At 36.2% G+C, this 24383-nt stretch overlaps 2 protein-coding genes across 2 annotated transcripts; one reads left to right on the top strand and one right to left on the bottom strand.

Annotated features, from left to right (window-relative positions):
* Window positions 1-237: 237 nt before the first annotated feature.
* LOC121427523 (suppressor protein SRP40-like) lies at window positions 238-6515 on the bottom strand. Its single transcript, XM_041623968.1, has 3 exons — window positions 6273-6515; window positions 1520-3041; window positions 238-953 (listed from the first exon to the last, which is right to left on the bottom strand). Exons 2-3 carry the CDS (start codon window positions 2509-2511, stop codon window positions 599-601), a joined length of 1347 nt encoding a protein of 448 aa, XP_041479902.1. The 5' UTR covers window positions 2512-3041; window positions 6273-6515; the 3' UTR covers window positions 238-598.
* A 5153-nt stretch (window positions 6516-11668) lies between these two features.
* On the top strand, window positions 11669-15173 carry LOC121427971. The gene is made up of 3 exons (XM_041624549.1): window positions 11669-11959; window positions 12267-12472; window positions 13596-15173. Exons 1-3 carry the CDS (start codon window positions 11682-11684, stop codon window positions 14045-14047), a joined length of 936 nt encoding a protein of 311 aa, XP_041480483.1. The 5' UTR covers window positions 11669-11681; the 3' UTR covers window positions 14048-15173.
* Window positions 15174-24383: the final 9210 nt, after the last annotated feature.

The following is a 24383-nucleotide window of genomic DNA, read 5'->3' as shown; positions in this document are numbered from 1 at the left end:
ATGGGTAAACACTTCACTCTAGTTAAGAGTCTGAATGTGCACCCTAATTTGAATCATCAAGTTTTCTATGTACTAGTCTTCGCGTGGAGACCAACTTGTTGATCAAAGCCAGGGTTTGTGCACGCACACTAATACCTTGGTCACATTTGTTCTACGGCGGCCGTACGGCGAGTCGAAACCAGCCGTTTTAACAATTTTTTGTACCAGCTACAAGTCGGTGGTTAAAATAAAAGTGAATAAAACGACTGTTTCCGACTCGCCGTACGGCCGCCGTAGAGCAAATGTGACCATGGTATAATTGTTGATCGCTTCAGAGCGTAGACAGGATGGTGACACGCAATCGTTATTTTGTACGTGATCCCAATAGTGACCTTTCGCTTTCACAGCGCACGACGAATTTGAGAACATATAAAATGTGTCATCAAATTCCCTCCATGACAATGAACAACCAAGCCTCTTGTCGAGGCCCAGGCGGCTGCTCTTGGATTAGCGATTATATTCCGAGCTAAGCGAGGGGTCTAGCGAGCAGAGCAAGTTAGGGTTGGCCTAGTCCAGAATGTAAAGGATATTCAGTATAAAACAGGTTCACCCGTTTCTACTAAAGAATCACACAAAGACTTGAGGAGTTGTTGGGTTCGCTTCTCTCCCAATGTCCAGCTCCATCCATCGCGAACGCCATACCGCCGTTTATTTGTGCCGTTCTACCGCCGTCAACGACGTCATTTCCGCCGTTCCCGTTATTGTTCGGCATCGCACTCGTGGATTTCGAAGATTTTCTTTCGTCGCCATTATCCGTTTCTGAGTCGCTCTCGCTACCGGATCCAGAGCTCGAACTGCTGTCACTATCCGAGTCGGTAGTACCCGATCCGGATGAACTGGAATCGGAGTCAGAATTTGAATCCGAATCAGAACTGGAATCACTAGAGCTTGAAGTCGAATCTCCGACCGACGATCTTAACCGAAATGAAAGGATGGAGAAAAGAAGAAAAAAAATCTTGATGATAATATTATGATGTGCATGGAACTGACATTTTAATCTTGGTAGGCCTAACAATGAACTGATAAAGTTGACATACTACAAAACAATGGCTTACTTACAAAGTGCAAACAACATAATTTTACTCAGCATGAAGAACGCATGCTACTATTGAAAGTAATTTTTATTTATATCTTATATTTGAGGGTCTACTCACGATTTTTCTCACGATGTTTTAAATTTAACCTTAATAGAGAAATGAACATCACATTGAGATGCGTTGCGTTGGAATAGAATATTATGGCCTTTTATCTATCCAAATTCTTACTGTAACATATTATGCTCAACAGATAGCACATAAGGAAAAACAAAGAATATACAAAGCCTTTGGAACACGTGTTTTCAATCTGAAAATTAAAATGGTTGTTCCTTTTTCTCCCTACTAAAATGAAATGTAAAGTAATTTGTGTGATAATGAAAATCACTTATCATGGGGGGGGGGGGGGGGGTTCAAATAAAAGTTGGTCATGTATTTTTGTCTACCTTCTTCTGCTACTCGTAGATCGTCTCCTGCTACCCTTGGATGACCTCCTGCTGTGCGATGAGTTCCTTCTGCTCATAATCAACGACCTCTCCCATTCCTTCAGTTCGCTCGAAACCCTCGACAATCTTCGCATAATCTCGGCACCTTCGATTCCATTCGGATTAACGATGGACACCCGAGGTTCATCATGGTACGATACTCGGCTGGTTGTACTGGGCCGCCGAGAGCCGCTTGCAACCGAAGATCGCCGACTCGACACCGAAGCTCTCCGACCTGGTACGGATGGCCTTCTACCATACCGACTAGAAGATGATTTCTTACGATGTTCGCGCGAAGAACGGCGTCCACCGTCGAAATCGTCGTAGCCACGACTCACCGAAGATGATCGTCTTCCTTGTCTATCATCATATTCTTTCATAGAGTGTGCAGTGATATGAGATTCACGATCGATGGAATGCCTAGGTTTGTAGCGTCCACTCCATGAGTTACCGTGTCCATATGCAGCCATGATATCTTCAACCGTTGAGAACCTAACACTCGGAGTCATCGAGTCATTACTTCGGATTGATGAGCCTTTTCGTTTGATAATCGGGGGCGTCGGTGGACGGATATCCGAGTCTTTCCGGATCACACTAACTCGCCGGACCCTCGGGTAGCCTTCGTAGGCACCTGAATCACTCAAGGTCGAACTCCTCTTCGTAAGCCCGCGATCCAGAGAACGGGACAGACGTCGATGTTCGAGGTTCGAGTTGTACCCTGATTCTGACGAAGTCCTGCTGATGCCTTTCTGGTTGATCTCGAGCTGACCGCTGCTGTCCGCTCGCCTCACCGGAGGAGGATAACTCTTCGAGGTTGGCCCAAGGTGTGTATACGAATTATGGCGTCGCATCCGTCGTAAGGACCTGGACACCAAGTCTTGCTCTTGAGTCGCCACTGCAGCATTGTAAAGCTGCATGAACCGTAAATGTTGCTCGTATTCTATAGGATTCATGGTCGATTAACCGTCGTAATGGAGATTAAAGAATCGTAACAAACTTTTAAATAGAACAGATTTCACTAAAGTAAAGCACAAAAGACCACTTCCACTCAGTTTAGTATAAAAAAGCCATCGCAAAAAAGAGTTGATTTACTTGGCTCGCTCAGTTTATCCTGAGGCTTCTAATCTTGATGCTCCTATGTTTTCAGTTCAAGAGGATTTTCACAAAATTTTAATGGTGAAAACGACAAAATGTGAACAAAAAAGTGTAAAGTCTACTCGCGAATTTTCAGCTTTAAATCTTTATCCACTCATTCCGTTTCCTAAAATCATCCTCGGTCATATCTTGAAATGAAACGTCACATATATTGATTGGTTGTGTATTTTGTTCCGCGTCAGGTGAAAGGCATCGACTTGATCTGAAGTACGTTGTTGAAGTACTCCCTTATTGATTATTCGATCAAGATCTTCCACACGCTAAAATGAACGTATGGGGCCTATGTCGTTGGTTGATGTTTGTACGGTTGTGACGGGAATATGAATTCCTGTGAAAAGAAGAAAATAATAAAGAAATTAGAAACAGGAGACATTATTAACATTATACCATGGTATTCGCATGAGATAGATAGGTACCCTATAGAAAACAAACTGTACAAGTAGATGACTTCATAATAAAATTGATTAATTCATGGATTATGAATTTTAGGGGTATTAAGGGTATCAAATTAATTTGTAGACAGTTATAAACAATATTGTTATGAAACGTTGTATTTTTCATCTGTGTGTATACTTATTGTTAAAGCCATTGGAAATCACATTTCTTTTCATGCGTACATTGATCAATAAAAGATTCTTGAATAAATGACTATATAAACAACAAAAAGGACAAATGTATAAATAATTGAACATAAACAATATAGATAAGCATATAAATGGATAATGATTAATGAATGACATAAATGGCTTGACGATTTGACAACAGTATATACCAGGATGCATTATTAATCACATCAGTGTATTTATTGTTCTTAAAATCATTTTATTGTAATTTTTTAGCAAAAAAAAATCAGACAAACTTGATAGGTAGTACTCTCTTTGAGAAAAAGGCTACTTATAGATATCAAAGAAAGAAATATCAAATTTTGTTTACAAAAACAGTAGGCCCTATATTTAAATATAGTTGGCTGATTTTCAAGTTGTCTTAAGCTGTTAAACATTTATGTATTATATGGTATGAACATAAGCTGTCTGTTAATTGATAAATGCTTCTTTAATTAAACGAATATTCACTAGTTGTGAATTAGTCTTTCCAATAGCCAATACTATATAGGGGGTTCTGTTATAAAAGGTTCTACTAAAAAGTGAAATTAGAAATCGACGAAATAACTGTACATATTGAAAAAAAAGGGAAGTGCAGAATATTTAAGCAAATAAATCATTATGGCAAACTTGACGATCGAAATCATTATAAACTGGAAATTGCCATTGATTGGCGATTAGTCTGCAGGCACAGACCCTCATTGGAACTTTGATCAACAAGCGTGTCTCCACGCAAAGACTAGCACATACAAAACTTGCTGTTCCTGAGCGAGAGAGCCTTCAGTACACAAGGCATGAGTAGGCTGCACATTCAGACCCCTATTTCGAGTGAAGGGTTTGCCCAGTAGACTAATTGGCGATGGTGAATCCGAATTGCAATGAATGATACATTCTGCCGTTCAGTTACTTAGACCACGGTCTAATACCTCAGTCACATTTCTCCTATGGCGGCTGTACGGCGAGTCGAAAACAGCCGTTTTAAAGCATTTTTGTACCAGCTACATTATAGGTGGCTTGAATAAATGATTAAAATGGTTGTTTTCGACACGCCTTATGGACGCCGGAGATGAAATGTGACTGAGGTATTACTCTGTACTAAAATTACGGGAATTAAAATATTTCAAGACTTCGTTAACATTGTATGTTTCTATGTCTCTTATGTTTACCGTGTTCTTTTCAATTCTTTCCTCGTGGTGAGATCGTGAAGAAAATTTTTTCAAGTAAAATTAAGTTTAGTTTTGACTGCATCGAGAACCATTATGTAATGCCAACTGCTAATAGAGATTTTATTCCCAATTGGCTATCTAAGTATATAGTTGAACCACAATAAGAACAGTTTGAATCAAATCCGAGTTCAGAATACTTTTTAGATGAATATTGATAATTCTGAGAATGAATTAGTATAAAATTATATTTGTGTAGAGAAACTAAATTATTTTTTTTCAGAGGAAAGTTACCTGTTCTCATTTGCTATACTTGGTAACATTTTTTTTGCGATATGAATGTATTGAGTAGTAATATAGTGTGTTATTTTTCAAGTGGGTCTACATTACAAGACTACCCTTCATAGAATATTGCATTATGGGTTATGAAGTTGGCCAGATATGAGGAGTCGAGGACTTGAGGTCCCTTGAGGTGGGGCTATTAAGGTTTGCTCAAACGACATACTGATGGACCTACTATAGGTCCATGATGTACTGTGTCAGGTCCAATAATGCCTCATTAGGCTCCATTGTTCATATAATCACTCCTCTTTCAAAAGGGGTGGTGATGGTCCCAGGTTCAAGATCGGATTATAGAACCGTAATAATCCACTCCATTATGCTATGTTTATCAGAATGTATTATAACCTTTCTGTCCAAAGTTCAATAGCATTGTTATAATAAGCCCCAATGTACCCCCCCCCCCCACTAAGGGGGTCACCATGCAATACCACATTCCTTAAATATTTTAAAGTGGTTGGCGCTTCGATTTTGTGTTTCTCTATTCTCTCTAGAAATATATTTTAAAACCCCTTGATAAAATTAGGGGGGGTGATTAATTATTAGGAATAAACATTCGGAAAGGGTGACTCGGCATATAAACCTATCTATGGGACGTGTTTAAATCTTTCACATTTCTTTTTAATAAGTAAATGTTTTATAGAATTATTTTGTTGTAAGGTGTGGCCAAGTTTGGGCCAAACCCTTGTGGAAGTAATTGTTATGCCTATCTCTAACAAGCATATACATAGACCAGCCAAAACATGCCAAAATAGATGCAATTTAAGCACATGGTCATCGTCGTTTCATTATGAAAAATCTACTCCTTAATTGGGATTTGAATTATCCCTTTAATCATTAATAAGCAAAAATTGAAATACATTACCGGATTGATAAGTATGGAGTCAACTTCAATTCGTAAATTATTTTACTTTCTGAGTAAGATCCAAGTTGAACAAACATTCCAAATTATTGTATTTAATCACTGCCGGGCCTCGATCCTTGAAAAAAAAAAATCATGTATGCATTTTTGCTGCAAAGAATACTTTTCAATAATTGTGTGAAAATGAACTTCAATACTTGTTTCCCAGCATCGTCATATGTAGCTTTGTTTTTTATCAGTTATTTGGAATAATTTCAAACTTGATAATTCATAGTCGAACACTTCGCCATATCATACGCGCATAGCAACAGCCGCACGTCCACCCCATTATACCCTAGCAACGCATGCAGTTAATCTACGTCCCCAACTAAAATTGTTCAAGATCTACCTACAAGTAATAAACATACAAACATGTCGTCAACACAATTAACACATTGCCAAACATTATAATCTACGCTTGCTGATGAAATGAAAATGAACATAGCTAACTTGACCCGAATTTCGTGACTAATTGACTTTGTTTACTTAGCCTATTTTCACATCGATAAACACTTCACAGCCGAGTGCTTAGTATGCACGAACCGCATACTTACCCTTTTCGATCTCCTTTGATAAACCAATTGTTATTATCCTGGTTAAATTGTCCCTCTTCTCATAAAATTAGGCAATCAACCATCTAAATGAGCATTTACAATTATTCACCAATTGCTACCAGTCCACATTAAACTCAAATTAGTGGAGACTCTCCGTCGTAAAGTCATTTTACTGTCCAAGTGGCGGCACGGCCCTCTACTCCTTCAGCATGTTGTTAAGGAATGCTGGGTAATAAAGAATCACTTTCGATTATTATTGGTGTAGCGAAGAGTAGCGAGACATGAAAAGAAAAGCAATAACAATGCCTTCCCGATATTCACAGCCTTGCGATATTAAATGCTACACTGCACAGCTGAAAGTAAGGACAGATAAATACAGTTCCACAAATTGCTTTAAAGTGAAAAAGGGGAAATAAGAATGGGCTCATTCATTTATGGTCAAATGATACCATTCTTTCAAAAAATAAAAATTTCAATGAAATTATGTACACATGCATTTATTTTGACACAAAATAGAATATAATTTAGCTCAACGTTCGGAGCATTTTGTGTTAAAAGTAGATAGGCCTATCTCTATTTCTTGAGATTCATTTGTTTATTTATTTATTCATTTATTTATCTATTTATTCATTCATTGTATTTATTCATTCATCTATTTATTCAATTATCTATCTATTTATTTGTTTTACTTATTTATTTATTGATTTATTTACTTATATATGTATCTATGTATAGATTTATTTATTCATCTATTTAATTGTTTCGGTATAAAGCTATTGCACATAGCAGCCTTACGGCTGAATTGCTTACAATCTACAGTAAAGAAATGTTGCAATGGAATTCGGCCAGAGGCTCTTGATATCGTCTTTTCGAAGACCACTCGACATAATATGACGCATTGGGAGCGCGTCATTTTCTAGGCGTCATACCATACTCCGTCGAGTACTTGCACATCCGCGTTATTTCAAACTGTTACATCCCCTAAATAACTTTGGTTTGTAAACAATATCGAAATAACTATCAGGACAGAGTGTCCTCAACAAGCCTATGAAGGTGATCAAGAGATTGAGCAAATAATGTAGAGTACATGCTGTAACGAGTGCCCATTGTGTTGAATATAAACTCTACTTCTGGCGATGACGGTGTTTTTATAGATTTTCGTATATTCAATACGCTCAAGTGTTGTGTCATCGGTATAACTGTACTGGTCGTTGAGTCGTGGATAGAAAGTCGATGCCGTCTATTGTGTAAGGACAATTGGATTTCCACCAAATGACATAGAACTGGAACTCCGTTTTTCGTCCACCCACCACTATTATACCTTATCAGAATTTCACCTTATACCTTGGTCACATTTGCTCTACGGCGGCCGTACGGCGAGTCGAAAACAGCCGTTTTAACATTTTTTGTCCAACTACATATACATGATTAGGTGGTTTGAATTAAAATAAGCAAACACGGCTGTTTTCGACTAGCCGTAGGGCCGCCGTAGAGCAATTGTGACCAAGGTATTAGTCACATACAGCGAGTCGAAATCAGCCGTTTGAGCATTTTTTGTATCAGCTACATTATAGGTGGTTTGAATAAAACGACTGTTTTTTACTCACCGTACGGCAGCCGTAGGAAAAAAATGTTACTGTGCCACTAAATATTCCATTCATTTGCTTCGTTCTGCATTTTATCATTATCACCCTGGATTCAGTATAATCTCTCACTCATTGAGAAATGTGCTTTACTAAACTTTACCACCTAATATCGACCAGAAGCAAACTAATAAAGAGAAAAAAACTATTGCTCGTAAAATATTTCATTTCATATTTCATTGCAATTTGATGTATCAGTTTGTTCATCTTCTAAAGTGAATTGTTCTTTACCCTTCTTCAATCAATCAATCAATCAATCGATAAATCACATCTATCAATCAACAAATCAATCAATTAATCGATAAATCACATCTATCAACAAATCAATCAATTAATCGATAAATCATATCAATCAATCAATCAATCAATCAATCAACGAATGAACGAATGAATGAAAAGACATTATAAAAATTTTGTTTTAAGCAGTCACGTTGTTTATACCCATCACTCTAATAAGAATTGTTTTCATAAAAAAGTTTTTTAAGCTTTTGTACAAGTTGTTTCAAATATTTCAAACAGCCCACTAGCGTACCTATAAGGGGGCAGAGGGGGAAGTCTGCCCCCCTTGACGAGCCACAACCCATACAAAAGACATATACTTGCCCCCCCCCCCTGACGAGCTTGAAAGACCTATTTTGCCCCCCCCCCCCTGACGAGCTTGAAGACCTTTTTTTTCGTTTTTTTTTTGCTTGTCAAGTTTTTGGATGGACGATTTTGCCCCCCCCTGTGGAAAATCCTAGGTACGAACGATAGTTTTTTGAGTGACAAGAATAAACAACGCGCTTGAAATTTTAACAGCGGTTTATAGTGAATCAATCATTACAATCAATGGTTAAAGTTGGATTTATAAAACGCCTTTTCCAGAAGATACAATCTACCAATCAAATAAATCTTTCGTGATGCTCATTGTTAATGTGAATTGAAGGAATAATTCTGTTGAAAATCGCATAGTATTACGCATTTAAAATTTGTTCTATAGTCTAATCATTATGACCAGAGAGAGAAAAATACATTAAGAGTTCATTTCAAATCTCTTTAAAGTGCTTTTAACGTGTAATCCACTCCAAACAAATCAAGAATTTAAAATGAACCCAGATCGGCTGTAAATAGTAACCAGTCGAATATTTTAGTCAGATTTAAACCTTATCGATTAAGATATAAATCTAAAAGATTTGATTTCAAATCTTTTGAGATTGGAAAGCTAATCCTAAAGATTTAAAATGAATCCAACATTCGGCTGGTCACTAACCGTAACCAATCTGGATTTACTTTAAATCCTTGATTTTTAGAGTGTAGTATCGAGACTGAGGGATTGAAGTGACCAAGCTTATTTATGACAAGGGCATTTTGTTCTATCCATCTTTTTTTCAAGTCAATGTGTGTGTGTGTGTTTGGGTTTTGTCAGACGTGTATCAATCAGAAGTGATTATTTACGTCTGGGACCGACCTTTAACGTCACCATCCGAAAGACGCGACCAGGGCTCGAACCTCTGCATCAATTTGTAACTCCCCACAGCTTGGAATACAGGCGCACGCCACAACGCCCAGATGCTCGGAAAAGATTATTTATGAATACATGCATGGAATAGGTGGCGCTATACTATTTCAATTACGAAACAGATTGAGGACATACATATTACGGTATTTGTTTTCGTAAAATCCTTTTTTTCTGTGTAGTTCATTGGGAGTTAATTGCTTTAAAAGTTCATATGATAGGTGAGTAGTCTTCCGCATCAGACATAATGCCAATGATTCGCAAAACATCAAAATCGAAAAGACATAACAAGCAGTCTCCGCCTTGATTATAGGCTTTAAACATCAATGTGGCGCCCCATTATTCGAATGTCTAATCGGTTAAAGATTGCCCACAAATTGCCACCCCCCATGTTGCTATTGGTGAAGGTCATACCGGATATCATTTTTTTTGTTTTTTGAAAAATCCATATATATATATCGTCTAATGATCTGAAAAAATATAAAAATTTGAGTCAACATGCATTTACACATTCCATACGTTCAATATCGAAATGATCTCTAGGTGTTATAAAGATTTATGGACTGTATTATTCGTAAAGTTATGTTAAAAATATGAATGTCAACTCCTCTGGAGCACTAGTTTAACTAGACCGATAAATAGATATATTTCTGTCAGGGATATGCTCTGCTGAGACTTCGTCTGGCTCCGCGGGTCCCCTCCGCCATAAGACCGATGACGGCTCGTAATGGTGGAGCAAACAACCGCCGCTTAATGAAGAAAAGGTGCGATTTTGCACCCTCCTCGATTACTCCACTCCTAAATGATTTTTTTTTTTGGGGGGGGGGCAAAATTTTGCATATGTTTCAGAAAGGTGGTAAGCTGATTGTATTTGGTATAAATTTATCTTTATCATTTCTTCCTTTTCCCCCTGTCAAAAAGCAAAATTTAGGGGGAAAGGGGCACTCGAGGAGGGTGCAGGAGCGCACCCTTTCTCCATAGACGTTTAGTAAAGCGGCGGTTGTTTCCTGTCATCCTTCTGTGTATAGGAGGGAAAAAAATCAGACAATACCCGAAACAGCGGATTTGTTGGTCTATATCTGAACTTACCCATGGCCCTGGGAAGCGGGGGGGGGGGGGTGCTGGGCATGGGTGCGGCTGCGAGTATTATTCGCCATAGGAAGCACCCCCTGGAATAATGAGATAATGGAGAAATGTAACCAACATGACCTATACATTTTCTATATACAGAAACCTTTTTTTTTTTGCTTGTCAGATTTCTCGGGACCATAATGACCTTCATTTTGTAGTGAAACCCCCTCTTTTTTTTTGCTTGTCGAATTTCTCGGGAGTTAAATTATTTTCATTTTGTAGCCCCCCCCCCCCTTTCTTGCTTTTCAAATGTCTCGGGACCAAAATGACCGTCACTTTGTAGTGAAACCCCTTTTTTTATATATTTTGCTCGTCAAATTTTTCGGGAGCAAAATGACCTTCATTTTTTTTTTATATTTTCGCTTGTCAAATTTACATTTGTTCCCCCCCCCTGAAAAAAATCTCCCCCATGCAGGGCCGTGAACTTATGGAGTTTTACTTTGATTTGATAGCAGTGACTGCCGATTACTATGACATATATAGTGTGAAGTATGTCAAATGGTGACACTTGCCACTTCATGAATGTTGTCACGTAGTCATGGAACTAATGTTTTTATCAGTCATATAGTCACCCCACTTAGTACTTGAACAGTAATGACTGGAAATAGCTATACATTTTCGTATTCACGTACACTGGTACAGGCGAAATAGGTCGACAGACGACATTGGACCTTTCTTCTTTCCGCTGCGCCGTCACGCAGTGAGTATACTCAATTTCGAATTCGATGAGCCGTTTATTCGATCCCCAAATTCAAGTTGATTTTTAGATGCTCGGCTAATTGCAACATTGTAAATTCATACAATGTTGACATATTATATTTTTCTTTCATATATATATACATATTTGAAGATCTACACCTTTGATGAAAGTGACTGTAAAGTATTAAAGTCGGCCTATACGTCGAACAGATTTTTACAAAGTGGGAAAAGAGCCGAACCACTCTCCAAACCTTTCTGCAGCCTTTTATCTGCAGAATCATGTTCCCATTGAATAAAAAGTTATAAAATAAATATATCTTACAAAAAACATATTTCAAATAAATCTAAAAATCTGGCGACTATCCTTGTTATTTGTAACTTTCACCCACAATTACCCCCACTCGTCTTAATTTTGCGTATAGAAATCTCCAAAACCCAAAGATGACATCTCCGATCGAAGCAGGCAGCGGAAGTAGGACCATCCTCTGGTGCGTGCCGCGGGCAATCTCTACGGCTTTTGCCAAGTGTCTGAGCTACATCGAGGACACCGAAGTGTGGTTCGAACCCTACACCTTCAGCTACGCAGCAAGGGTACAGTACGAGCTGCACACCAAGCTCACTATCCCGAAGGAGTATGAGGGCAACGAGGAGATATTCCAGACAGTCAAGGAATACACTGATAAAGTCATCAACACTAAATCTGAGCCAGATCGTCTTCCGTAAGTTACTTGTTGGTGATTGTTTTTTTGTTACATATTTAACAGGGGCGGACCCTAGACTGCAAATGACGTTTTGTTATATTACGCAATAATAATTTACCTACTCGCATTAATCGTGGCTTACTCCCGAAATATGATCAATTTCCAGCGTAATATTCATTATGTTGTCCCCATTCACCAAGGCAAGTTGTTAATGGGCCGGTGGACATGGATTTAGAACATATTTCATTTCCAGTACGGTAACCCAATTAATAATATTTCTTGCTAATTAACATAATCTAATACCGTGCATTTTTTATCGACACAGATATGGATCTGTAAAACGCAGTCTTGAGAATTCTACTGCCAAACACGTGTTTGTCAAAGATATGGCCTTCGGTGTACCTGACGGATATCGAGAGTACTTGCCAGAGGGTTACCGACATACCATGCTCATTAGGGACCCGGAGCGTTTTCTCATGTCTTACAGAAGGACCATCTTTAACCATTACTCGGATGTGGGTGCCTTAAAAGGTGAGTTATAGTAAACTGATGCTAGATTAATAGTACATGTATTTAATTGAGGTTTAACTTTTCTTCATGCTCAAAAGTTCATGGACACCTTCACGAAATGCAACCACCCGGGGGGGGGGCACTTACATTAACGAGTGGATACCATGCGCGACCAAAAAACATGTAAAAAGGATATCTTTTTCAAGATAGGGCTGCGTAAATAATGGTGTAAAAAACGCTAAAGTAATAAAAAAGGGGTATCTATTTTTGCTAGGAAAGCTAAGACTAAAATGTTTTAAAAAGGATGTACTTTTTGCCCCAAGAGTCAACACTACGTGTTTAAAATACGGTTTGCGAGAGGTGTGGGAGGTGGGGCTGTACTAAACCCAATGATGTATTAAAAGGTAAAACGACCGACGTCCGTGACAAATAACATTTGAAATATCGCCATACTTGTTTAGGGGTTCAATTCAGGGAATACGTGCCAAGAGTATCTTGTTTCCAATAGTTGTTAAGGGAATGGTTTTACACGCCGATACATGTTGAAGGGTGCATTTTCAGAATATGGAAAATACGTGTTTAGGGTGCTTTTTGAGATCTCATGGTCGCGCATGGTATCCACTCGTGAATGGAAGTGCCTTCGGGGGGGGGGGGGGGGGGGGTCTTGACACCAAATTTGTGATCTTTGAAATGATACCGAAGCTTGGGAGCCGTTTTGTGTAGAAGATAGTGTCTTGGTGAAAATGAATTTATCTGATTGATACCTACGTATTTCATAATTTCTTGTCATTATTGAGTCCATTGGGTCACCGGGTCTTTATCTTATACAGATACGTGGTCCTAACCGAAAGGGTGCTCTTACTGAAGCTTGGAAGCCATACTGTTTATGAGCTAGGGTCTGGGTGAAAAAGGAATCCGACTTAAACCTACCATACTTCATGGTGTAATTTATTTATTTTTTCATGAAACACTCACACTCGGTCTTGATCTTGTAACAGATCGGGTGGTCTTTACCGAATAAGTGGTCTTTGAAATTATACTGAATCGTGGAAACCATAAAAATACGAATGAAAGACGTATCCGATTTGATTAGACCTACACATCTCACGGTGCCTTGTCATTTGTTCATTTCAAACTATTATAGGAGAAGCTGCGGATGAGAAGACATTTGACTTACAGCGTCATGACGATTTCATTGCAAACTCTCAAGGATGGTACATGAAGGATCTCTACGACCTCTGGAAGTATCTCCAAGACTCTGGGATTGATCCTAACCCTCTCATCATTGACGGTGATGATCTACTCACCAAACCAGCTGAGACGCTTTCAGCTTATTGTGCTGCAGTGGGGTTGCCTTATAACGATAGCTTACTCCAATGGGATGCATCAGTAGAAACCTTCAAGAAGATGAAAGCTTGTGGCGACAATCTTCTGATGGACATCGTGAATTTTTATGGAACGGCCATGAAAAGTAGCTGTTTTCTGCCTCCAAGTAAAAAACCACCACGTGATCAACTACCCGCTGACGTCATCAAAGGTTCTGACGAAGTCATGAAATACTTTCAAGAAATGTATGAAGCACGTCTGAGAATTTGAATCTGCTTAAAGGTTGTATTAATACACTCTAAAAAAGGTTTACCCAATATTGGGTAAAATGGGAACAGGCATGTTTGTTGGGTAAAAAGACACCGAATTTTTTGTAAATTTTACGCAATGTTCTGTTGAAATTCAACCTTCAAACAAGCATTTTGCCTAATTTTGAGGGGGAAAATAACTCAGCAAACATGCATGTTCCCTTTCTAAACAATATTGGGGAAAATTTTGATATCTGTAGAGGTACGGAAGCTGTAAAGTGCCATCTACCCAACGAGATAGCGACATATTTTACTTTCCCCGTCGACTTAACAACCTTACCATGTCGACGAAGTCACATCGTCTCATGAAAAATGTCTTGTCGATCTGTCGAGATACGTTGTCTTGCCAATGTCGATACATATCTCGTCATCATAGCATATTGTTTTATTTTGTTATTTCGACTTCTAACCTTTTTTTAATCGACTTTGAAAGATAACATGTCGACTCCATGTCGACATACAACTGATTTTTTACAAGTCGACTTGGCAAGATGAAATTTCTCGCCATCGCGTAATGTTGCTCACATTTTAAAGCTTCCGTATAGTTGATTTATTTTGTTAATAAAAAATACCCCCGTTTCATTTCTATGATTTTACAGATATATTGTGCGTGCGGAAAAAAATCTTATTATTCCCGGCCATGCTAGTGTAAATTTTCCTTTTCCGTGTTCAATGTGTAAGCGATTCAAACGAGTGCTGATTTATTATGGTGTTTTGTTTGACTCTTAACCATGTTAACAATAATTGTTATGGTATGCCATTATCTCTAATAGCAAAGTTCATCCTTTTGGACTAAAAATACATCCTGAGCCAAGTGTTTATTTAGTAGGTACCTTGCACGTACCTCTATCGTGACAAAACTATATTTTTCTTTAAACCCCTCCCCCATTGTTTTAAATGTAATGATTTAATTGCATGGTATGAAACTTACGAACCACATACGCGTAGTTCTGGTGTTAATGGGATGGGGGGGTCTATGATAGTTCCACGACGTAGAAAAACAGACGAAGGACTAAAAATGATAAAAATTTATACCATTTTCTGAATATCATGTCAAAATCTGTAAAATCTATCAAAATTTTCGCTCGTCAAACAATTAGTCAGTCAGTCAGTCAATCGATCAATCAATCAATCAGTCAATTTTCTGAATATCATGTCAAAATCTGTAAAATCTATCAAAATTTTCGCTCGTCAAACAATTAGTCAGTCAATCGATCAATCAATCAATCAGTCAATTTACTAATCAACCAACTAATCAAACACTCAATCATTTTTTCTTGGTTGATTAAAGGGATGGTCCAGGCTGAAAGTAGTTATAGCTTAATAAACAGAGTAGAATTCACTGAGCAAAATGCCAAAAATTTCATCAAAATCGGATAACAAATAACAAAGCTATTGAATTTTACAATTTAGCAATATTTTTTAAAAACGGTTCTCATGAATATTCATTAGGTGGGCTGATGATGGCACATCCCCACTTGTTCTTTTGTATTTTATTATATGAAATTAGGTTTATTCACATCTTCCTCCAAGAACAAGAAAAATTGGATTGACAACTGATTTAGTGCATTATATATTTACTGCTGCAACTTATTTCATTATAAGGGAGACATAATATTCACACAAGTATGAAATAATGAAAAAAAAATCATAATTTTATGTAATAAACATAAGAAAATAGAAAGTGGAGAAGTGACATCATCAGCCTAAATTCTAAACTTCAATAACTTTATTATTTGTTATCCGATTTTGATGAAATTTTCGGCGTTTTGCTCAGTGAATTTTACTCTATATATTAGACTATAAAAATTTTCTGCCCGGACCATCCCTTTAATTAAGAAATATAGAAGCTATATTAGTTTCATATTGCTTTCTTAGTCATCTAAAGTCATATCTTATATTGTTTTTATTTTTGTAAACTTGTCTGTACTATGTTTTTTTAGTAACTATATCAGCTATGTATAAGAAAGATGAATTTCTACTACAAAGCAAATGTAGTGTCACTTTTAAACCATTGCCGGTGACGTTACATTCCTATTTTCTTATACAGTGATGTCTTTTATATGCATTTGATGTGTTCATTGATTTGATTTTTTAGCTTACCTTATATACTTTTTGATAATACAATCACAATGTCTGATAAATCTATGTGAGATGAAAATTTCGCTTTTTTATTTAACAATGTATATGAAGAGTTTCTTTGCGAAAGGGGTTAGATCCACTCTCGACCATTCCAAGAAAATCAAGCTTTTTTTTCTTCCCTATTGCAAAATTCTTATGAGAAACGAAATTGTCATGATATACTACCTTGCCATTTGAACATAAAACTGGGTATAAAAGAAATTTGACTGTCTTAACATTTAAAAAATATCATTAAAAAAACTACCATTGTGGATATAGCCCCTTTTGCAAACAAACTGAAAATGATCAATCCCTTTCTTAAGAAACATATTTATTTTTCTTGTACATTTTTATTAACTTTTTAATGGAAATTTCATTTTTTTTGTATCATCAGAGCGACTAAAATCTATACATTGAGACCGAAAAATCAAATTTTATGAAAAATGGATCTAACCCATTCTGCAAATGTCAGAAGAGAAAAATCTGTTTTGTTATTCTCCCATATTTTAATATGCTCATGTGAAACAAAATCTTCATGACACCCTACCCTGTAAACATGAAATTTGGTAATTAAAAAATCTGCCTGTCTTCTTGTTTTTTAAATATTTCTTTCCCCAAAATACCCTTTCTTTGATATCATCATTCACAAAGAGCTACTAAAAATCTTTACATTGGGACAACAAATTCAAATTTGATTAAAAATGGATCCAACCCCTTTTGTAAATGAGCTCTTCATGTATATATTTGATTGATTGCATTTATTCTTTTTTATTCCAAAATTCTTTTTTATTCCAAAATTTAACAAAGGTTACAATGTAAGGCATAACACATGAATATCATATACATAAATGAAAAAAGGGAACCCCCTGGAAAGCAAAGCTTGTTAGTATGGGTTACCTGTAATAATTAAAGTATATATTTGATCAATGAAACTTAATTCGTAAATAAAAAGGTTTGAACAATGAAAAAGAACACCAGTGGGGTCAAGCTTTTTATGTTTACTCACTACAATTTACAGAAAAAATATTATATCATACCTCAACTGAATAAAAAAAAACCTGAGTTCAGACGTGTGTGAACAGACAATCACTTGGACAAGACAGGACGAAAACTAAAAACAAAACAAAAACAAAAAACGGCACACACACACAAACAAAAACAAGACAGAAAAAAAGGAAACAAAACAAAACACACTACAAAACATAGACGGACAGAAAGATTATAAAAGCAATAGAACTAGACATTAAGATGATAGGAAGAGAGAGAGAGAAAAAAGAAATGTGAGAGGAGAGGGGGAAAGAGAAGAAGAAAATAGGAAGGGATGAAGAACAAAAGAGGTGGTAGCTGCTGACACAGAAATTTTTGAATTCTGGGGTTTATACCCAAGGATAAGAATTTTCTTTAACCCTCGACTGAAACTTAAATGTGTTGGTTTGTTACGTAATGATTCTATGAGGGATTTCCCTAGTTTGATACCTGTAAAAATAAATGTTTTATTCAAGAGGATGGTTCTAGCTCTTGGTTTATAAAAGAGCCCGGTGGACCTAGTAGGATAATGATGAATATCGACATTTTTAGTAAACATGGAATAAAAAACATTTGGAAGTTCATTTTTATCTAAACTAGACATGAGTTTTCCGAGATTGTATCGATACAAGTCACCAATCTTCAAAATATTATATTTACAGAAAAGTTCGTCAGTGTGTGAACGAGAATCAGCATGACAAATAATACGAATAGCCTTTTTTCAAATGGTATAAGCTTATACCATTTGGTATGTATTACGTGTACATTGTAGAGTATCATACAGGTATAAGCTTATCCCTTTTGATCTGTATCACCTCATACATTCTAGAGTATCATAGAGGTATAAGCTTATCCCATTTGATTTGTATAACTACGTATATCGCAGAGTACCCTACAGGTATAAGCTTATCCCATTTGATTTATATTACTCGTACATGCAGAGTATCGTACAGGGATAAGCTTATCCCATTTGATTTGTATTGCCTCATATATTGCAGAGTATCATTCAGGTATAAGCTTATACCATTTGATATGTATTACATGTACATTACAGAGTATCATACAGGTATAAGCTTATCCCGTTTGATTCATATTACCTCATACGTTGCAGAGTATCGTACTGGTATAAGCTTATCCCTTTTGATTTGTATCGCCTCATACATTACAGAGTATCATTCAGGTATAAGCTTATACCATTTGATATGTATTACGTGTACATTGCAGAGTATCGTACTGGTATAAGCTTATCCCATTTGATATGTATTACTTGTACATTGCAGAGAATCATACAGGTATAAGCTTATCCCATTTGATTTGGATTGCCTCATACATTGCAGAGTATCATTCAGGTATAAGCTTATACCATTTGATATGTATTACGTGTACATGGCAGAGTATCGTACAGGTATAAGCTTATCCCTTTTGATTTGTATTGCCTAATACATTGCAGAGTATCATTCAGGTATAAGCTTATACCATTTTATTTGTATAACTACGTACATGTATATCGCAGAGTACCCTACAGGTATAAGCTTATCCCATTTGCTATGTATTACCTCATACATTACAGAGTATCATACAGGTATAAACTTATCCCATTTGATATGTATTACTTGTACATTGCAGAGTATCGTACAGGTATAAGCTTATCCCATTTGATTTGTATCGCCTCATACATTCTAGAGTATCCTACAGGTATAAGCTTATCCACGTACATCGCAGAGTGTCGTATTGGTATAAGCTTATCCCTTTTGATTTATATTGCCTAATACATTGCAGAGTATCATTCAGGTATAAGCTTACACCATTTTATTTGTATAACTACGTACATGTATATTGCAGAGTACCCTACAGGTATAAGCTTATCCCATTTGATTTATATTACTCGTACATTGCAGAGTATCATACAGGTATAAGCTTATCCCATTTGATATGTATTACTTGTACATTGCAGAGTATCGTACAGGTATAAGCTTATCCCATTTGATATGTATTGCCTCTTACATTGCAGAGTATCATTCAGGTATAAGCTTATACCATTTGATATGTATTACGTGTACATTGCAGAGTATCGTACTGGTATAAGCTTATCCCATTTGATATGTATTACTTGTACATTGCAGAGTATCATACAGGTATAAGCTTATCCCATTTGATTTGTATTACATGTACTTGTACATTGCAGAGTATCGTACAGGTATAATACACCAGTCGGTGGACTGTACTTTATCAGAAGAAGAAGAAGAAGGAGGTATAAGCTTATCCCATTTGATTTGTATTACATGTACTTGTACATTGCAGAGTATCATTCAGGTATAAGCTTATACCATTTGATATGTATTACGTGTACATTGCAGAGTATCATACAGGTATGAGCTTATCCCATTTGATTTGGATTGCCTCATACATTGTAGAGTATCATTCAGGTATAAGCTTATACCATTTGATATGTAATACGTGTACATTGCAGAGTATCGTACAGGTATAAGCTTATCCCATTTGATTTTGATTGCCTCATACATTGCAGAGTATCATTCAGGTATATTAAAGCTTATACCGTTTGATATGTATTACGTGTACATTGCAGAGTATCATACAGGTATAAGCTTATCCCATTTGACATGTATTACATGTACTTGTACATTGCAGAGTATCGTACAGGTATAAGCTTATCCCTTTTGATTTGTATTGCCTCATGCATTGCAGAGTATCATTCAGGTATAAGCTTATACCATTTCATTTGTATAAATACGTACATGTATACCGCAGAGTACCCTACAGGTATAAGCTTATCCCATTTGCTATGTATTACCTCATACATTACAGAGTATCATATAGGTTTAAGCTTATCCCATTTGATTCGTATTACCTCATGCATTACAGAGTAATGTACAGTGATAAGCTAATCCTTCTCTATTTGTATTACTTCATACATTAGCTTATCCCTTTTAGGTGATTTGTACTACCTCATGCAGTGCAGAGTATGATACAGATATAAGCTAATCCCTTAAACCGTCTGGCTTTCATGTCGCGGTATAAGCTTATACCCTAATTATCCAGTTTCAATTTTGTGAGTTTATATGTCATACTGGCTACATGACGAGGTATAAGCTTATCCCTAAAGCTATTCGGGTTTAAATGTCCAGGTTTATTATTTATACCAATCCGAACACCTTAATGAAGGTATAAGCTTATACATTTTTTCAACCAATGTTGTTTGCTCAATGATATTCAATCGTATTCATTGTTGAATAATTGTAAAGTTCGCTTTTGGATTTGTTTTGTGAAATAAATCGTATATCTTTAACCGCTTTAGCTCTGTTCTTTCCCAATTTATTTGATGTCTGAATTTCAAGTGTGAATTGTTAGAGTGATTCTTCATGAGTCGACTGAGTGTGAATGATTGAAATTTAAAATGTCACTTTTTTACATGAATGATGTGTTGTAAAATGTTTTTTTATTCTTTTTGATATGTCTGAAAAGAAAAAGATATTATTATCATCGTATTTGTTAAGTAAAATACAATTTGGCATAATATTTTGACAAAATCTGGATTTGTCCAGTCCAGATTGAAATAATTTATTGTTAATAAATTATAGATATATGCCGAGGGTTTAAAAATGGTATTACAATTCTTTTTTAACAAAATGTTACTGATGCCATCATGCCCTGAGCTTTGCTTATTTTTAAGCCATGAATTATATCAGCAATTTCAGCCTCATCTGTAGGAGAAAAATATATTGAATTTGGGTTGGGGTCATGAAGAAAATCAGTAAAGTGTTTTGTAGAGTCTGGAATGAGTCCGGCAAGATTTGGGCCTATACTGGAAAAATAATCATTAAAAGTGTTTGCCAAAGTAAGTGGATTTTCTATAATTTCGCCATCGACATTTATTTTTGAAACAAAAGACTTTTTTGAATTACCATGCAAAACATTAATTATTTTCCACGTGTTTTGTATATCATTTTTGAATAATTGAAACTGAAACTGATTACAAAAATACTTTTTTTTTTTACTTCTCCTAAGTATACCAGTAAGAATGTTCTTGTAATCTTTGCACTTTTTCTTGTTCTTATCACATGGTTTAACAATTGATTTCAAATAAAGATTATTCTTCCCATTAATGGATCGTAAAATACCCTTGGAGACCCATGGGGACCTTGGAATCCTTTTGTAGTTAGATCTTTTTTTTCGAATTAAAGGAAAACAATGATCCATCTTTGAAGATGTTATGCTCATGAATGATTCAAAAGCATCATTTGCATTTTCTATAGTGTAGTTTCCAGACCAGTCTGTGTTTTTTAGCTCTTGCATAAAGTGTTCTATATTGTTTTCAGAAAAATCGCGTTGTATGTGAAAATAAACCTAGTTCGCCGAAAAATCATTATTGAGCTGGTAATGGAGGAATATTGAAAAATGATCAGATAGATCGGAGAAAATTATGCCATTATCAATAAGACTGGTGGATGAGTTGGCAGAAATTCTGGTAGGTTTAGTAATTGCTGGTAAATCATTTTGTATATATATATATATATATATATATATATATGTGACTGTGTGTGTGTGTGTGTGTAAAGTTATACAGGTACAACGGCTTTTGGCAACCCTTTTTTATTTAAATATTGTAAAGAAATGGATGGAGAGAACAATGGTAGGCGTAGCTTAAATCAAGGTCCCCCAGAGCTATCTACCCTTTGGAAAAACCTACCTAACTTTTTTTCCAAAGGGTAGATAGCTCTGGGGAACCTTGATTTAAGCTACACCTACCATTGTTCTCTCCATCCATTTCTTTACAATATATATATATATATATATATACAAAATGATTATCAAATATATTATGTCAATACTAAAATATGAATGAATAAATGTATCTCTTGTTTTTTACAAAGTTAGAGTTCGGATCAAATATTAAAAAAAAAAAGAACTTATTTTGTAGTGGGTGTTCAGAAGCCTTGTTTCCGAGAAAGGGCGCCAAATGATATGAAATAAAAAAAAATCTATTATTCTCGTTGTGGTAGCATATTGATGAAACAAAAAATGAAATCAAACGTACACTTTTGTAATTTTGGAAGTTTCGATAATACTCTTATATAATTCGCATTATTGAACTTTTGATCGATAGTCAAATGTAAAGAGAAAAAAATAAAAAAACAGGAAGGAAAATGGAAAGAATAAAATAAAGATCGAAATAATTTGGGAAGGGAAAAAAGCTTTTATTAAAATCTTTTCCCCATCATCCAACAGCGGCTGGTATGGAAATTACATTAGATCATGGTACAGCAGGGCGATCCGAGGGGGGGGGGACACAGTGCCCCTACACTTTTTGAAGCTCTGAGAAAATGCCCTTTTTACGCCGCAAGAAAAATGCCCCGTCACGAAGGTACAAATCCTCTTTCACCTGAGGACCCGTATTAGGTGTTACAAAGTGCCCCTTCGCGTATGACGAGGATTTTATGTGTTATCAAGTGCCCTTTTTCGCATAAGTGCCAATTTTTACCAAAAATTCCTCTCTCGAACGTGCTCTGTGCCCCTTCCACATGAGAAGGACCTGTCTTATGTGTTAGCAAGTATCAGTTCTCGTATATCAGTGCCAATTCTTAAAAACACAAAATGCCCCCTCACGAACGGGTTCAATGCCCATTTCACCTGAGAATGACCCTTTTTATGCCAATAGCAAGTGACTCTTTGCCTTCTTACAGGCGCCCTTTCTCGTATAGGTGACCCATTTTTACTTAGGAAAAGTTCCCCTTTCACCTGAGAAGGACCCGTTTTATGTGTTAAGAAGTGCCCCTTTAAAACAAGAAAACCATATGCCCATTATTATGTTACTACTTATAAAGGACAAACAAAACATGTAAGATTAAACCTAATATCGCACAAATTTGGATTTTCATTATAAAAGTGTCAAAACGTTTGCTCCCTCGCTTCGCTGACTCGCATCTTCTTATGAATTTTACATGATGCGACATGGACCCTCTCAAAATCTTATGAACTTTCATTATTAAAGTGTCAAATTTTCATTATACAGTGTCTTTTACTTTGCTCGCTCGCAACTTCTTATGAATTTCACGTGATGCGAAATAATTATCTAGCCCTCTCAAATTTTTGGCCCCATCATGCCACTGTAGTTAAGTCATTATTTCTTTAAGAATTTCGAAGAACTACCCTTTTTCTTTGTGCCCCCTTTCAACTTCGCTCCGCCGCCTCAGTGGTACTATTACAACTAGCAAGATCTACTACGTCGACATTTCCTGTAAACTTTCTTCTATTATTTTTGCCACAAATAAATGATTATTTAAATCTATAGGGAAAGCATGGGGAATTTCGAACAACGAAATATGAACCTTAACCGTGTTTACACGTATTGCTATGGTCAATATAATTGAGTTGCATGTAGTTTCCATTTAAAAGTTGCGGCCTGTATTTCCAGGTCTTGAAATCCTTAATGTATACCATTTACAAATTTCGTAAATTAATTCCCAAATTTATCCCCAAATGTGGGTCCTAAAACATGTTCACTATCAAAGGCCTTCTTTTCTACATTCATATTTTCTGTATATATAGTGTAGGCCTATATGAAAAAAATTCATATTTTGGGTGTTTTTCGCTTTCAAACTAGATCGTATATATGTAGTTTCCATGTGTGAAAATTATGGTGCAAAAAATTACTCTAATCTATTTATATCTTAAAGTGATATTACATGCAATCCTAAGAGTAAAAGGCTATTTTCTTTCATGCTCGAACACATGCCTTTTTCTCGTACGTGTGGTTGACATCTACCGTATTCAAGATGTCTTCACAATCCCCATCATTAATTGATCATTGCCATGGACCTTTACCATCGAGTGTTAGGTTCATGGTATGATCGATAACCCTTTCGTCATTTACTAGAATAGCGCCATCCAGACACAAACAAATGCAATTAGATAAAGTTCACTTTTAATATGAAGACCAAAGTACAGCTATTCTTTATTTCCGAGACCAAAGAAACAGACGAAAACCCGGCAGACATCAATTCACGTGACGTAAACGTGTAGGCCTACATTTACCAAAATTGATGCGGACAACGTTATTTTTTCTGCTACTTGAACCTATTTTTTTATTTTTCTTCATATCAATAACAAAAAGATAGCCAAGAATTTGGATT

The sequence above is a fragment of the Lytechinus variegatus genome, chromosome 14, assembly GCF_018143015.1.
Source record: "Lytechinus variegatus isolate NC3 chromosome 14, Lvar_3.0, whole genome shotgun sequence".
Classification (NCBI taxonomy): Eukaryota; Metazoa; Echinodermata; class Echinoidea; order Temnopleuroida; family Toxopneustidae; genus Lytechinus; species Lytechinus variegatus.
The sequence above is the reverse complement of the archived record's forward strand: the minus strand, read 5'-3'. Positions and strand labels throughout refer to the sequence as shown.

Excerpts from the sequence above, each read along its gene's own strand:
- LOC121427523 (XM_041623968.1), bottom strand. The coding sequence starts at position 2,511 with ATGAATCCTATAGAATACGAGCAACATTTACGGTTCATGCAGCTTTAC. Across the intron at positions 954-1,519 it reads TCTACGAGTAGCAGAAGAAG|ATCGTCGGTCGGAGATTCGA; the intron begins GTAGACAAAAAT and ends ATTTCGGTTAAG.
- LOC121427971 (XM_041624549.1), top strand. The coding sequence starts at position 11,682 with ATGACATCTCCGATCGAAGCAGGCAGCGGAAGTAGGACCATCCTCTGG. Across the intron at positions 11,960-12,266 it reads TCTGAGCCAGATCGTCTTCC|ATATGGATCTGTAAAACGCA; the intron begins GTAAGTTACTTG and ends TTATCGACACAG. Across the intron at positions 12,473-13,595 it reads GGATGTGGGTGCCTTAAAAG|GAGAAGCTGCGGATGAGAAG; the intron begins GTGAGTTATAGT and ends AAACTATTATAG.